Genomic DNA, 14,774 nt, shown 5'->3' with positions numbered 1-14,774 from the left:
TCCTCCATGGGGTACTGACAAGGCAACAGGGGGTGAGGCTTTTCATACTGACCTTCACTGGGAAGGCACAGGTATGGCATTTCCTGGAGACTGCTCCACCACAGGGAGATCCACCATACCATCCAACTCCAGCAGGGTGTAGATTCAGGTCATACCCCAGGACTGTTGGCTTAGTAATGTTATTTAAAGGTCTGGTTTTTTGGGAATTGGCTTATAGGTATAGATATATTCATTTATAATGGTTTAAAATGGGCAGCAGGGGTTAATTGATTTCAAAAGAGCCTGCGTCTTACACACACACAGTTTCTCACAGCTTTGAAAACAGACAGGCTGTCTAACACAACAAGGCCAATGGATACACACGTAGCCTAAGAACTGAGGGGGCATGCTAGAACATGAGATCACAGCCTTCAAGGCAGACAGGCTATCTAACACAACAAGGACACTGGTCTGGAAACCAAGGTAGTATGTACAATACTGCCCATAACATGAGATAAGTGGCACCAGCTAAGGCCCCAGGGAAGGGGGTGGGCTGAGTCCCAATTCTGGGGAAACAAACCAAATTAAGAGAAGGCCCAGAAGGCTACATGGACATATTGTTTCTTTTCTATTATCACTGTGTATCAATAAATTTGCCTGTTATTGAATAGAAAGGTCATGGTCGATCTGAGGGTGGGTGTTCTGGGAACTACAGTCTGCAGGCTGAGTGATGTTGCTTCTCTAGCTCCCTAGGTGTAACTCCCAGCTCTACTCCTAGGGCCTGGGTTTATACCGAGGCTGCTCGGCCCTCCTACAATCTGGTGGTCCTCTTGCAGTTATGTGACTGCCTAATTGGCCCTAACTGCACCTGTCGGCTGCTCGACAGCCTGCTTAAGCCACTTAAAGTGGCAGGCACCATAGGTGCCTTACTATACTGTGGAGTGAAGAGAGATAAGCAGGAATCTGGTAGATTACAATGAACAATGAAGTCAATTGACTCCCTCAGTGTTGCCTAAATATAAATCCTGCTGCTCCTTCCAAGTTTTAAAGTTTCATAGATTTCATAGACATTAGGGCTGGAAGGGACCCTGGAGGATCATTGAGTCCAGCCCCCTGCCCCAGGGGCAGGAAGTCAGCAGGGGTCATAGGATCCCAGCAAGATAAACATCCAAATTTTTCTTGAGGGTGTTCAAAATACGTGCTTGAGCCACCTCCAGCGGCAGTCTATTCCAGACCTTGGGGGCTTGGACTGTAAAGAAGTTCCTTCTTATGTCTAGCCTGAAATGGTCCTGCAGGAGTTTGTGACCATTTGACCTTGTCATCCCTTGGGGCGCTCTGGTGAACAGATGTTCTGCCAGATCCTGGTAAGCACCTCGATAAACCCTGGGTGCTTACCAGGTGGTCACCAGATCACCCCTGAGCCTGTGTTTTTCCAGACTGAAGAGTTACATGGCTTTCAGCCTCTCTTCATAAGGTGTGTTTTCCTGACCTCTGATCATGCACGTGGCTCTCCTCTGCATCCTGTCAAGGTTCTCCACATCCTTTTTGAATTGTGGAGTCCAAAACTGGATGCAGCACTCCAGCTGCGGCCTCACCAAGGCTGAGTACAATGGGAGAATGATGTCCTGGGATTTGCTTGAGAAGCATCTGTGGATGCAAGCCAGCATGTTGCTTGCTTTACTAGTAGCAGCATCACATTGAAGGCTCATGTTCATCTTGTGGTCAGTCATGACCCCCAAGTCCCTTTCATCCGTAGTGCTAGTCAGCATAGCTTTGGTGAGCCTATAAGCATGCTGTGGGTTTTTCCTCCCAAGGTAGACAACCTTGCATTTTTTGGTGTTAAGTGCCATCAGGTTCTCGTCCATCCCTTTCCTGAGACTGTCAAGGTCCGGCGTGGATGCTTTACCCCAAAGTTTGGTGTCATCAGCAACCAGTCAGAATTGGTTTTGATACCACATCATTAATGAAGATATTGAAAAGTGTTGGCCCAAGCACAGAGCCTTGAGGGACCCGACTGGTCACAGTGCACCACGACTTCCATCAACCACCACCCTCTGGGTCCAACCATGGAACCAATTCCCCAGCCAGTGGATCATGGTGAAGCTGAGGGTGCCATTGGCCAGTTTTGCTAAGAGGTGATCATGGGAGACCAGATCGAAGGCTTTTTTAAAGTCAAGATATACAACATCAATCTCGTCTCCCTTGCCCAGGTGATAGGTCATCTGGTCATAGAAAGAAATGAGATTGGTCAAGCAAGATCTACCAGCAACAAACCCATGCTGGGTATCCCTCAGGATGTTGCCATCAGCCAGTCTGTTAAGAATGGCTTTTTTGATAATCTTCTCTAAGCCCTTCCCTGGAATAGAGGTCAGGCTGATGGGCCTGTAGTTTGCCAGATCCACTTTTCTCCTTTTCTTGAAGATAGGATGGAGTAGGGATCAAAGTGGGGTGCAACTGCACCACTGCCTTCACACCCTGAAACCTTCCCTACTCCCACCCCCTTGTTATGGGATAAAACTTGCCAAAAACTGGTGCCAATTAGAGAGTACTTGTGACAGAGTTAACACTGGATGGTGCCCCCTCCTCCTTCCTAGAAACACAAAGAAGCTGGCAGCCATCTTGTAGCACTCTGTCTGTCCATCTTTCTGTGTCTCCATGCAACGAGGTTCTGGCAAAGAAAATCAGCTTTCCTGCTTAAAATATGTACCCCAGTTTTGGAGGGCTGATTTAGGGGAAAAAGTATGTGCAATATTCGTACTTGGCCATGTGTGCAAATATACTGTAATGCCTACTGCTAAGAAGGCATTTTTTCAATTATCATTCATTCCATTTAAATAGCATTTCCTAAGCTGTATAAACTAACGTGAAAGCAAATTTTGTGTGTTATGTAGCAATAAATGTTTTGTAGATGTCATTCTGTAAGTTTTTTAATAGAGTCTACTTCTGTTCCCAATGATATCAAGACAAGGAACTCCAGTCTTGATGTACAGATAAACTCTGCATAACAGTGTAAAGATACTTTTTTAAAAATGTGTCATGTACCAAAATGTTATCTGTGTGTCACAATTTAGGCTCTCATTTTATATGACTCTGTATATTTTAAACACTGTATAATGTAAGATGTCTGTTACACCATTGACATTAATATGGAAATATCAGCTTAGAAATGATTTTGAGACACTCTAGTTCAGTGGCATATGAACCACTGCATTATTATGACCGATGGCTGTATGTCTATTATAGAAGCACAGAAATAATTTGTGTTCCTGTTTCAACTTCAAATACATGTTTCTTGTGTTTTTTTCAGTAATTCCATCAAGCTGGTGAATCTGTGCTCTATATTTATTAGTACATGGCTGACAGCAGCTGGGTTCATACATTTGGTAAGTATACTTGGATCAACTCCTCTCTAAATTATTTATTCTCTGTTGTCATCTAGCTCACAATAATCCTTTCATACAGCTATGCAATACAATAAAGAAACGTATGCTGCCTGATGTTTCTACCCCAAATTAATCTGAATAGTATTATTCACATGGTTAATCTCAGTGTTTCAGTTCACCAATAGTTAAAGTTGCATTTGGAGAGCCTTCCAAACCTATGTTTTACCACTAGGTGGCAGTGTTTCCTTAATAACTACCAGGCTGGAAAAGGCTGGTATAATATGAATGATAATGACATTCTGGGAAACACGTGGTTTTGCCAAAAAAGGAATTGTCTATATTCAGAAGAAAAAATAATCTGATTACTAGTGTTTTCAAGTGGGGTTCCTCAGAGATTAGTTTTCTTTTTCTTATCTTTGTATTTAAAAAAAAAAAATCATATATCTTTCACTTCACGCCATGCAGGATTTCTGTGTAGTTTAGTATTTGTAAATCATTTTGAGAATCTTGGATGAAACATGTTTTCATTGTGTCATATAAAATTATAGTCACATTATTAATAGTTTTGGATTATTATTCAATTTTTCTAGATTTGAGGGTAGAAATAATACTTTATGATTAAATGTAGGTTTTTCTGACTCAGTGTTGTTTTCACTTCTTTGTATGCTTTCCAACACAGGTGTTTTAAATTTACTGCAGGGATTCTCAAACATACAACTTTATAATGTGAACCAAGTCTTAATAGAAAGATTGCTGGGTGGATGCTTCCTTTCTCATTCACAAACATGTAACATCCTTGTGGCAACTGAAATAACTAGTCGTATGGCAAAATAATATTAGGAAAATATTTAATCTACTTTAGCTGCTTTTAAATCAATTTAAAAGCATGGAACAAGAAAGGAGCCAGAACCACAGGACCAGGCAGCGTTTTCATGGATCACAGTTTTGGAATTTCTTCCCCATTGGAATGTGAAGCACAAATCTGTGTGCTACCTTCTGAAAATAGGGTTTATAGAAGAACTGTAGTTTATAATGTCATAAACACTTGAATACAACTTTATTCAGGCTACAATATATTCTTTAGTATATACTTTCCAAGTGCTGGGCATACCAGGTCTGTTCCACTGTTTATTCGTCAATAAAAAGTGCCTCTGTCTTTGCCCACAGTGTGTAGAATGGACACTTGTTACTTTAGATGGCTAGTGAAAACTCTACTTGAGCTCCACTGACTCTGAACTTTTTGGAGCCAAAGTTCTGTTGCTCAGTATACATGTGTGTGATTAATTAATATCCATTCAGTAGTTTGGGGGGAGAATGTGAAATGATGTCATTGGATAAGGAGTGTAAAGTTCATATTAAAAAGTGTAAAACATAGGAAGATGAGATTTATCTGGATTGCTGAATACTCTGTTAAGTAGTGGAAAAGGTGACTTCTATAAATAATATGAGCAAACAGCATCTTGGATGGTGTCAGTGGAGTTGTTCAGTTCTAATTAGAGCAGAAGTGAGTCCTGTATCTGTATAAAAGGATCCAGAGTTCATACATATTATATACCAATTAGATGAAAATAAATGTATAACCCGTATTCATCTATGCTACTAGTCTGTTATTTCATATTTGTTCTTTTTATGTTGTAGGTGGAGAACTCAGGGGATCCATGGGAAAATTTCCAAAATCACCAACAGCTTACATATTGGGAATGTGTTTATTTACTAATGGTTACTATGTCCACTGTTGGTTATGGAGATGTTTATGCAAAAACAACCCTTGGTCGCCTTTTCATGGTCTTCTTCATCCTCGGGGGATTGGTAAAATCTCTTTCTTATTATCGTTGTTGTTACTACTACTTTAAATATCCGATTCTCTGTACCCCATGCTGTATTTAAAGTAGTTATATTAATTTTAAAACTTGTCTTCTTAATAATATCTTTGTAACATTTGAACACTTCAAGTACACACTTGGTTTATTCTAGAAAAGTATTTATGTATGCTAGATCTTGTTAATTTTTGCAAAGATTTAGTGGAGCGAGATTTAGTCTAATCCATTAAAGAAAATAATGCATAAAGTGCCTTAACAATTCTATTTACAGCGCTATTTATAGTCCATTACTTTTCAGTGACAATTACTGTTGTGCAATGTTTGATGCTGTTATTATTTTAAAGACAGTTTGCGGTTTCAAGAACCTTCCCTTCCCTTCTTTGTTCCTTCCCAGAATTCCAACAAACATTGTGGCTTTGGACTGCCTTAAAGAGCAGCTTGCCCAATCCAGATGAAGGCAAACCATGTTCTCTTTAAAATTTTAACATGCAACCATGCCAAATAACATGGTGTTAACATGCATGTAACCACATTTAACTCTCACCCTACAAATTAGAAAATGTATCATTCCTTTTCCTGCCCAGAGTATGTGCCTAGCACTAGATAAACTAATTGTCTTATGCTAAATTACCTTTTTTATCTTTATGAGTAATACTGTAGGAACTGCTGAATTCTGTCTTTTAAAACAGCCAAGTTTATATTAAAATTTACATTCTGCAAGGTAAGTGCTAAGTAAAATACATTCTTGGTGTATGTATTGTACATATACATCTATTTTGCATTGTTTACTCTTCACACGTTTTCTGTACATATACGTACATCTCTTTGAAGATGGTATGTATATAACACACATCATTGTCAGTGCAATATAGGTGATGTATAAACATTCATATCCAAAAGACATGCATATTTGCATATGGATAAAGAGACTAAGTTGACTGGCAGCAGCTCTTCGAAGTATCCAGCCACAAGCAAGATGTTTGTTGGACAAAACATGGCAGATTTTTTTTTCTTCCTACTACCTTTTTATATCATATGTCCTTACATACCTTTTAAAAACAAAACTTTTCAGAAAAGTTTTTTTTTTTTTTTTGGTTTTTGGTTCTTGCTTTTTGTTTTTGTTTTTTCTTTGTCTTTTTTTTATGGGGGGGTGACTCAATTTTAATTCTTGTGGGGGGGAACCCCAGTTGCCATATTTTTCTTTGGACTCTTAAAGGTAAAAAGTCTCTACATCTTTTAAAAAACAAACAAAAAATCATAATAATGCATGCTTTTTTTTTGCAGTGTGTAAGACTGGGATATTTCCCCCCCTCTTCAGGAAGAATTAGCAGTTATTTTACAATTAGAGGCTAATTTGACTTCATTTTGTTCTTGTTTTGTTTTGGATATTTTTTCTCTTTTGACCATTTCTTTAGTTTACCAGGTGTGCATCTTCTTCAAAACCAACTTTTACATTGAATCCTCTTGTTTTGCTTTGTAAGAACTTGTTTTTATTTTTTATTTTCTTTTTAAATACCTTTATAGATCTAATTCTTTTGCATTTTCAGATCTTAAAGATATATATCTTCTGAAAATATTCATCACCCCCCTTTCTTTGGCCTCTCTTTTTAGTCTTTTCTTCTGTCTCCTATCTTCTTCTTAGGCCATGTTTGCCAGCTACGTCCCTGAAATCATAGAGTTAATAGGAAACCGCAAGAAATATGGTGGTTCCTATAGTGCGGTTAGTGGAAGAAAGTAAGTATTCCAAGAGGCTCTGCTGCCTCTGCTGCAGTAGAACACTCTCTGCATGCCATTTTCTTTTTTGTGTTTTTGTTTCATGCATGTAGGCAATGTTTGCTCGCTACGTGCCAGAAATTGCTGCTCTCATCCTTAATCGGAAGAAATACGGCGGGACTTTTAACTCAACCCGAGGCAGAAAGTAAGTCTAAAAAGAGCAGGTGTGGTTGTGTGACACTTTAACAGCCCCTGAAAGTGGTCACAGCTTGACTCACGGACACGCCCTAAGATGTGGTGCTCTGTGACATCAGCTGTTATCACTGGAGCGTTGTCACACTGTTAGTAGAGACCTGGGCCATGCTAAGGTACAAGTCACAATATTTTGTCCCTTCTTCAAAAGAATCTCTGCACACCGAAGGAACCCTGCTATTGCATCTGCAGTTAGATTGTGGAACAAAGTTGTCATATCACTTCACCTTTTTGAGCATTAATTGGTTAGATCATCATGTAGTCATTCCTTGGCAAAGTAATTATAAAAGTCATTGTTCTTAAGTAACTCGACTCACTAAACATTATGTATGGCAGAACACTGCATGAGAACTTCATGTGGCCAGGTAATTTCATTATGGTGGCCACATCAGAAGCTGGTACTGATATTTTTCATTAACCAAATTATTAGGTATGCACCACATACCATTCCCATTGACTTCTTTTAGAATTTGTAGGTTCTCAGGCCCTTGGGATTTAGGATCAGTGTTTTTAAAAAACCTGTTCCATCTTAGCAATTGATAATGTACCTCAATTCTAAAAAAAATAAAGAGAGGACTTGAGCGTCAGTAAGTGCTATAAAAACGAAGAATTATTCTTTTTGGCTGGTAGCAACAGTTAGGTTTTAAAGGGCCTCATTAAGCTTCATAAATAAATTGCCTCACATTTTCACTGAATGCCTACTTGTCATCTGGACCATGTTGTAGCTAATTCTGTCCAGAAACTATGTTACATCTGCTAAGAAGTATATTCAAGTAAGCTTCATTTATTCTGAGAAATCAGTATTCTTGCTTCTGCTGATTTCAGTTCATCATTGTGCCAATCCATAGCAGAGACAGAGACATCTGTCCCATTGCCCTTAAAAGCCATCACATGCACATTCCTATAAACATAATTAAGGAGACATTCCAAATAAAACACTTTAGTGGAATCCAATTGTGTGTCCCTTCCCTCACTTTGGGAAGCAAGCTTTTAGTTTAGTTCCTTTGAAACAATCACCTACACATCATTTTGTGTGACAGGATTATAGTTGTTTCAAGATGTTTCCCCTCCTAACTGAATGGGGACACTCCAGAAAATCTGTAACCAGTTATAAGTCAATACTAAAACACTGATTTGCATCATATGATAGAGACATAAACATTTTTCCTTTGTGAAGTTCTTGTATCAGTAGACATTTCAATATGTTCCAAAAAGTAGAAGATGCTTTCCACATACATCTTTCTGTTCTTCTGTGAAAAATACTCTCAAGTGTCCAAAATGCTTTAGTGCTGCTGTCATTGATAGTAATGCAAGGATCTTCTAATGTAGTCCAGCTAGACTACATTAGTTAGGTCTTAATCATCTAGATGAACAAAAACACCTCCATCTCCATTTTAATTTGAATTCTGTGATGGAGTGAAGTTTCACTAAGTCCCCGAAGCATTTACTCTTAGTATGTTTCTACTCAGCTTACTGCAGGTTATCACAGTCAAACAGAACCAAATTCTCCACTTGTGAAACAGTTTAAGTTCCCCGAGTCTTCTCTTTTGTCACTGGTACCAAGCATTGCTTTATTGTCTCTAAACGTGGACCTGATCTTCAGTCCAATCCCCACATTTTGAAGGCCTCAACTCCCAAATCATAGATGTCCTGCCAGCTTTGGGGCTTGCGTCATTTTACTTTCTTGCTGGTTTATTTCCTCTATTTATATGCGCTCTTCGTTTGTCTGTAGCTCTCTCTCAGTCTCTGCTGCCCATATAGCTTGTCAGCTGAAACTCAGCACTGTCATCAACAAACAGACTGTTCGATTTACTTTACGCATTGTTTCCTGGTTCAAAAGCTAATTACTAAGTACTTAAAAGAAGTCTTTTGCTCACGTGGATCTTTCATCAGAGAATATAAGCTTGGGAACTGCACAGTAAAAAGCCATTAGCACCCCTCGTTTGATGTTGCTTTTCCAGTCAGTAGAACAAGATTGATGAAATGTTATGTTTGGCCAAAATTTGAGTTTTCATTTGGAATTCAGTGTTGAGAGAATGGGCTGTCAGAACCAATAAGTTTTCCTTCGCTTGGGATATGGGCATGTGGTAGTAATTAGTAATATAAGGTCTTTAGTTGAGCAACCAAGCATAGATTCTGGCAGCAAACATAATGAGAAACTACAGTTGTTCTATTTCTAATGTCAAAAAGTTTCCAGACATTAAGTGTGTGTACAAAATGAAAATAGCTAAACTTTGTTGAAAGATGTTGTTCAGACTCTTAAAATAGCCTATATGTGTGTTTATGCTGTTCTCTCTCCAAGAGAGAAAGAGGAACACAGAAACATCTTATAAAATGCATGCATATGTTTGTGCCTGTATGGATATGCACACAATCACAAACACTGACACTATGAAATAAAATGTTTTTCTTCAATTTGAAGTTTAGCATATAGAAGAAAGTTGGGGTCAGTTGGGGTGATCTTAATAGTTACACATTGCCTTTAAGCCAGAAAGGTCATCATATAGCTCACACATTTTATACAAATCATTTTTGTCTAGTTAGAAGGAAGAATGTAATTATCACCAGTGAAATTTTACTCGGGATGCTAGAATTTCTATTACAAAAACTCCTATAGGATTTTTAATTAGCTTAGATGGAAGAAGCTTAGCTTTGCAACTTTCTAAAATTGAGACTTTCAAAATTATGCTCCCACTGGTTCAATGCTGACCGTGAAGGAAGTTTCCTCAATTGGATAAAGAGTACTATTTATTATTTCATATTTTACAAAATAGTGCACTGTGGTTTCCCAGACGAACACTGTGCTAGTTCAAACCTGTTACCTTTTGGATCTGATATGGATATAACCCAATGCACTATGACAACAGCACTAAAAGACCAAGAATGGCATAGAAAACTCAATATTTATTTTTATTTTCTATAAGCAATGTGCACCATTTTTAAAAGCTGCTTGAACTGGTCACATGCTCTAGTAATGTTTTTACTATTGTTGCCTGATATACTAGAGTCAGGTGGTCTGTGGTCTAGTTTAAAATGGTTTTCTTAAAATTACAGTTATACCCAAGTCAAATAAATAAATGCATTCCTTCCTCTAGTCATTGGTAGCTAAAAGAGCCTGTGGGTAGAAAGCAGTAATTAGAAAGACAGAATCTGGGTTTAGTAAACTTTAAAACAAAATGACAATCTAAGCTGAAAATAGAAAATAAAGTTCAGGAATGAGGGGACAAATTAAAGCAGAGAAAACCCATGACTTTCTAATGTTACTAGGAAGTAGATTTACAACAAAATATTACTTGCTTTGTTTTCTACTTTGAGTGTGCTGCTAAATGGAAGGGAAGGGAGCTTACATTAGTACACAAAGGGTGTGTGCAGAAGTTACACTTAGATTGACCTAACTAAGGTTAGGCTGATCTAAATGCTAATCTGTACAGATGTTCAGGGAGGTTAGATCAGGCACAAAATATCCGGTTTGATTTAACTTAGTTCACCTGAGAAGATCTACTAAGTTGGATTGGGCATTGGTTAGCCTGTTTTGCCAAACATGTACACATCTGGAGTGTAGCCATGGGGCTGGGAAAGCCCAGCTTCTCCCCGCAGCCCTGGAGCTGCACATTTCCTACTTCCAGCTTCTGCTGTAACCAGGCTGTTTTTAGCTCTACTCCCCCTGGCCCTCCAACCATGAATGGAAACCTCCCCACCCCTCCATGCCCCCCATGCATACCGACCAGCTCTCCTCAATCCCAGCAACCCCTGCTGGACCTGCCAGCCCCTGTGGAGGACCTGCTAAGTCCCTCTGAATCTGCTTGCCCCTTCCCCTGCCCATTCCAGGAACAGCTCCCAGCCCTGGCAAATGTGTGCACAAGTGGGACACAATCTATGATCACATGACTTAAAGTAAGCCATGTGACCATAGATTGGGTCCCAGGAAACTGCATGTACCCAAAGAATTTGCATTTATATACCTGTTCAGCCACTTCCTCTTTCCTATTCATTTCAAAGGACCAGATTGCTTTTGCCTTTTCTTTGCAAATATATATGCAAAAAGATATTGCATATGCTACTGTCTGTCTTTGACTTCTTGCAGAGTTCCCACTAATGCCTGTGGAAGTGCAGTTCATGAACTGAGAACTCTCATTCTTGCTTTATTAGACCATTAATATCTGGAAGTAAAGGGAAAGAGTATAGGTGTTAGAGTACTAGCAATCTCATCACAAAAAGAATCAGCAATCTGATTCCGTTTCTGACTCTGTTCATTGTTCTGCAAGTGGTAACACTAGAATTTCTCTGTGCATCAATTGATGAGTCATTATAATAAGTAGACCAGTATCTACCTACCTGAAAGGTGCATTGTAACAATTGATTCATGTTGCTTTTGTTTTGTGCAGTTGAAAGGCTATGTGTAGGTTTATAATAGAGAGAAATTTGAAACAGGGTTAAATATTATTGTCTGGCTTATAGCTCATCTTACATAATCACACAGATAAAACTGCATGCAATATTATAAGTGGTTTATGACACAGAAACCCTGCAAAACATTAAGAAATAAGTAGGCAGTGTGTTCTGAACAATAGCTGCATTCAGGTAATTTCATAGATAATTTCTAATTATAAAGTATAAGTAGCAGCTAATATGTTACTGAACTGCTTCGTGATGTATTTTGTTACAGATTGTACTGAATGAAACATGAGAGCCACTGAAATACACACTCATCAGGCCTTAAAGATATATTGTATGCTAGAAGGATTGAGGCTGTGCAAGTAATTGTCAATTCAAGTAGTGACATTCTAGGATGTTGAAGAACAACCATAGGAGTTTTCAGTGATAAAATACTAGATGAAAACAGATGGAGAAAATGTTAGACATAAAACGAAGAGACAGAAAAGTTTGTGTGATCTATGTAGTGCAATACAATATAGAATCTATTGATCAGGGAAACAAAACAAGTGGGGAGTCCTTTTTTACTATTAGTATTACTAGATACTAAATTATATTCCATAACTTAAATATTGTGATGTTTCTTTTGGTTGATCATCCCTCTTTTGAGGCGTGTTGAGAGTGCCAACCAATTCCCATGCCCTATCTATAGTCCTTATCACTTTAAAATTCCCAGCTTGTGAGAAGCTACTAAGCAGGAATTAGCTTACATGGGACATTTTTGAGCAAAGTACAGTTGATCTTAAAAGAACTAACAGGCAATCAGCATACCATAACCAACTCTCTTGTTGTGTAGAGAAAGCTTGCAGCTTGTCTCTATAGTCAGCCAATACATTTCCAAGTCAATCTATTCATACAAGCCTTAGAAGTTTGGGAGAGTCTCTAATTCATTTGGGTTTGGATGCTTTTCTGAACCAACCAACCAACCTCTTCAGTACAAAATTCAGGCTGGATTTCTTATGTGAGCAGTTATTCTCATGAAATTCTTGAGTTTGAGTAATCAAAATTTGCAAATATGTTTTTTGTTGTGGTATTATGGAACTTCCACTTTTAATCCCCTCCAAAATTGGGATAATGGAGACATCTGAAATGGTTTAAACAAAAAAGCCAAAAAGTCAAAGGACATTTTGTGAAGTTCATAAACTTTCAAGTTCAATTATACTGAACTTGAAATATTCTCAAGGAATATTTCCATGACCAAACTGAATCCACTCCCAACAACAACTCATCCTCCGATAACATTCAGGAAAAGATCAACCCTAAAAAACCCGGCAAAAATCAGATTGGACACCTCAGAGCAGACGAAACCCTAACCTTGACCACTATATTGACTGCTTCAGGGAAAAAATGAACAATGAAGTAATCAACAACACACACCACCATAACAACCTCTCTCTACCAGAGAAAAAGGCCATAGAATCTCTAAGATCTAACCACCAAATAATAATAAAATCAGCAGATAAATGAGAAGCCATTGTCATCCTAAACTGTGAAGACTACATAAAGGAAGCCAACAGACAACTCTCTGACACCACCTACTACAAAGAACTTCAAGAAGATCCTATTCCCCTTTTCACCAAGAAAATCAACAATACCATCAAATCGTTTCCATCTGGACTACAAGAAAAACTACAGACCTTGATCTCCCCACTCCCTAACCCAGGGGCTTTTTACATGCTCCCTAAAATCCACAAACAAAGGAACCCTGGCAGACCTATCATATACAGCCATGGGACTCTAACTTAGGAAATATCAGATTTTGTTGAATCAATCCTAAAACCACTCATCACCCACAGAGCAAGTTTTGTCCAAGACACTACAGACTTTCTACGAAAACTTAAAAACATAGGCCACCTTCTAAGCAACGCCCTCCTAGCCACCATGTACGTTACCAGTCTATATACCAACATGCCACACCAGGATGGCATCCAAGCCTGTCTTACATATCTACAGGAACAAGATTACAACTCAGAATACAGACGCAAAAATATTACTGACATTATACACTTCATCCTCACACACAACAATTTCACTTTTAATAATCAACACTTTCTCCAGATGATGGGAACAGGTATGGGCACCCAAATGGCCCCACAGTATGCCAGCCTTTTTATGAACCACCTGGAAGAAGACTTCCTCAAGAATTGCACTATCAAACCCTTGCTATACTTAAGATATATTGATGACATCTTCATCATTTGGACTGAAAACCTGCAATCTCTGATTCAGTTCCATCAGAAATTCAATAATCACCATCCGTCCATCCGACTTTCTCTAGATTACTCCAGCACCAACATCTCCTTTCTAAACACAATGATCAGTATCCAGAATGATAAAATCCAGACATATTATACAAGAAACCCACAGACCAACATACATATCTGCACAGAACCAGCAATCAACCAGAAAACACCAAAAAAGCTGTGATATACAACCAAGCCCTCAGATACCACCAAATTTGCACTGAAGAGAACACCTGGGATTGCCACCTCACCAATCTTAAAAAGGCTTTCACCCAACAAGGACGCTTTTCCAGAGAGAGAGATCACACGTTTGAAACAGCCATCTGGATATCATGTAAAGAACTGCAGTGCAGAAGAAAACCCCCCACAAATCGCACACTGCTGGCTATGACATATCACCCCTCCTGTACGGAAAATCCTCAAACAATTGAAACCCATACTAGAAAGAGACCCTATTCTTAAACAGATCTTCCCAGAGCTACCCATCCTAGCCTTCAAACAAGCACCAAACCTCGCTAACTTCATCACCAGAAGCAAACTTCCTCAAACCCAGAACATACCAAATGGATCTGGACCATGCCATGACAAGAAATGCAAAACCTGCCAGCACATCTCCACCACTCCCACAATTACTACACCCCACAACAGAGCCATCAGCATTCCCAGATCTCACAGCTGCATCTCCAGAAATGTAGTATATCTCATCCAATGCACCAAATATTCTGATGGAAAATATGTAGGAGAGACCAAACACCAACTGTGCACCAAAATGAATGCACACTGGAAATCTATTAAAGACGAGAATACCCAATTACCTGTGGGGGCACATGTCTCACAAGCAAACCACTGTCTCTCCAATCTCTCAGTCCTGATCCTCAAAGGAAACTTACAAAACACTTCCTAGAGATGAGCCTATGAACTCCTCTTTATCAACCTCCTGGATACTAAAA

The 14,774-nt window shown here is 38.9% G+C and overlaps 1 protein-coding gene across 1 annotated transcript in view; it reads left to right on the top strand.

Annotated features, from left to right (window-relative positions):
- KCNMA1 (potassium calcium-activated channel subfamily M alpha 1) overlaps positions 1–14,774 on the top strand; it is a 997,979-nt gene that overhangs the window by 666,253 nt on the left and 316,952 nt on the right. The window contains exons 7-9 of the mRNA XM_019555536.1: positions 3,287–3,362; positions 5,001–5,171; positions 6,825–6,916. Coding sequence (XP_019411081.1) covers positions 3,287–3,362; positions 5,001–5,171; positions 6,825–6,916 — 339 coding nt within the window. The remainder of the gene's footprint in view (positions 1–3,286; positions 3,363–5,000; positions 5,172–6,824; positions 6,917–14,774) is intronic.

Source organism: Crocodylus porosus, unplaced genomic scaffold (genome assembly GCF_001723895.1).
Source record: "Crocodylus porosus isolate Cpor-Errol unplaced genomic scaffold, CroPor_comp1, whole genome shotgun sequence".
NCBI lineage: Eukaryota > Metazoa > Chordata > Crocodylia > Crocodylidae > Crocodylus > Crocodylus porosus.
The sequence above is the reverse complement of the archived record's forward strand: the minus strand, read 5'-3'. Positions and strand labels throughout refer to the sequence as shown.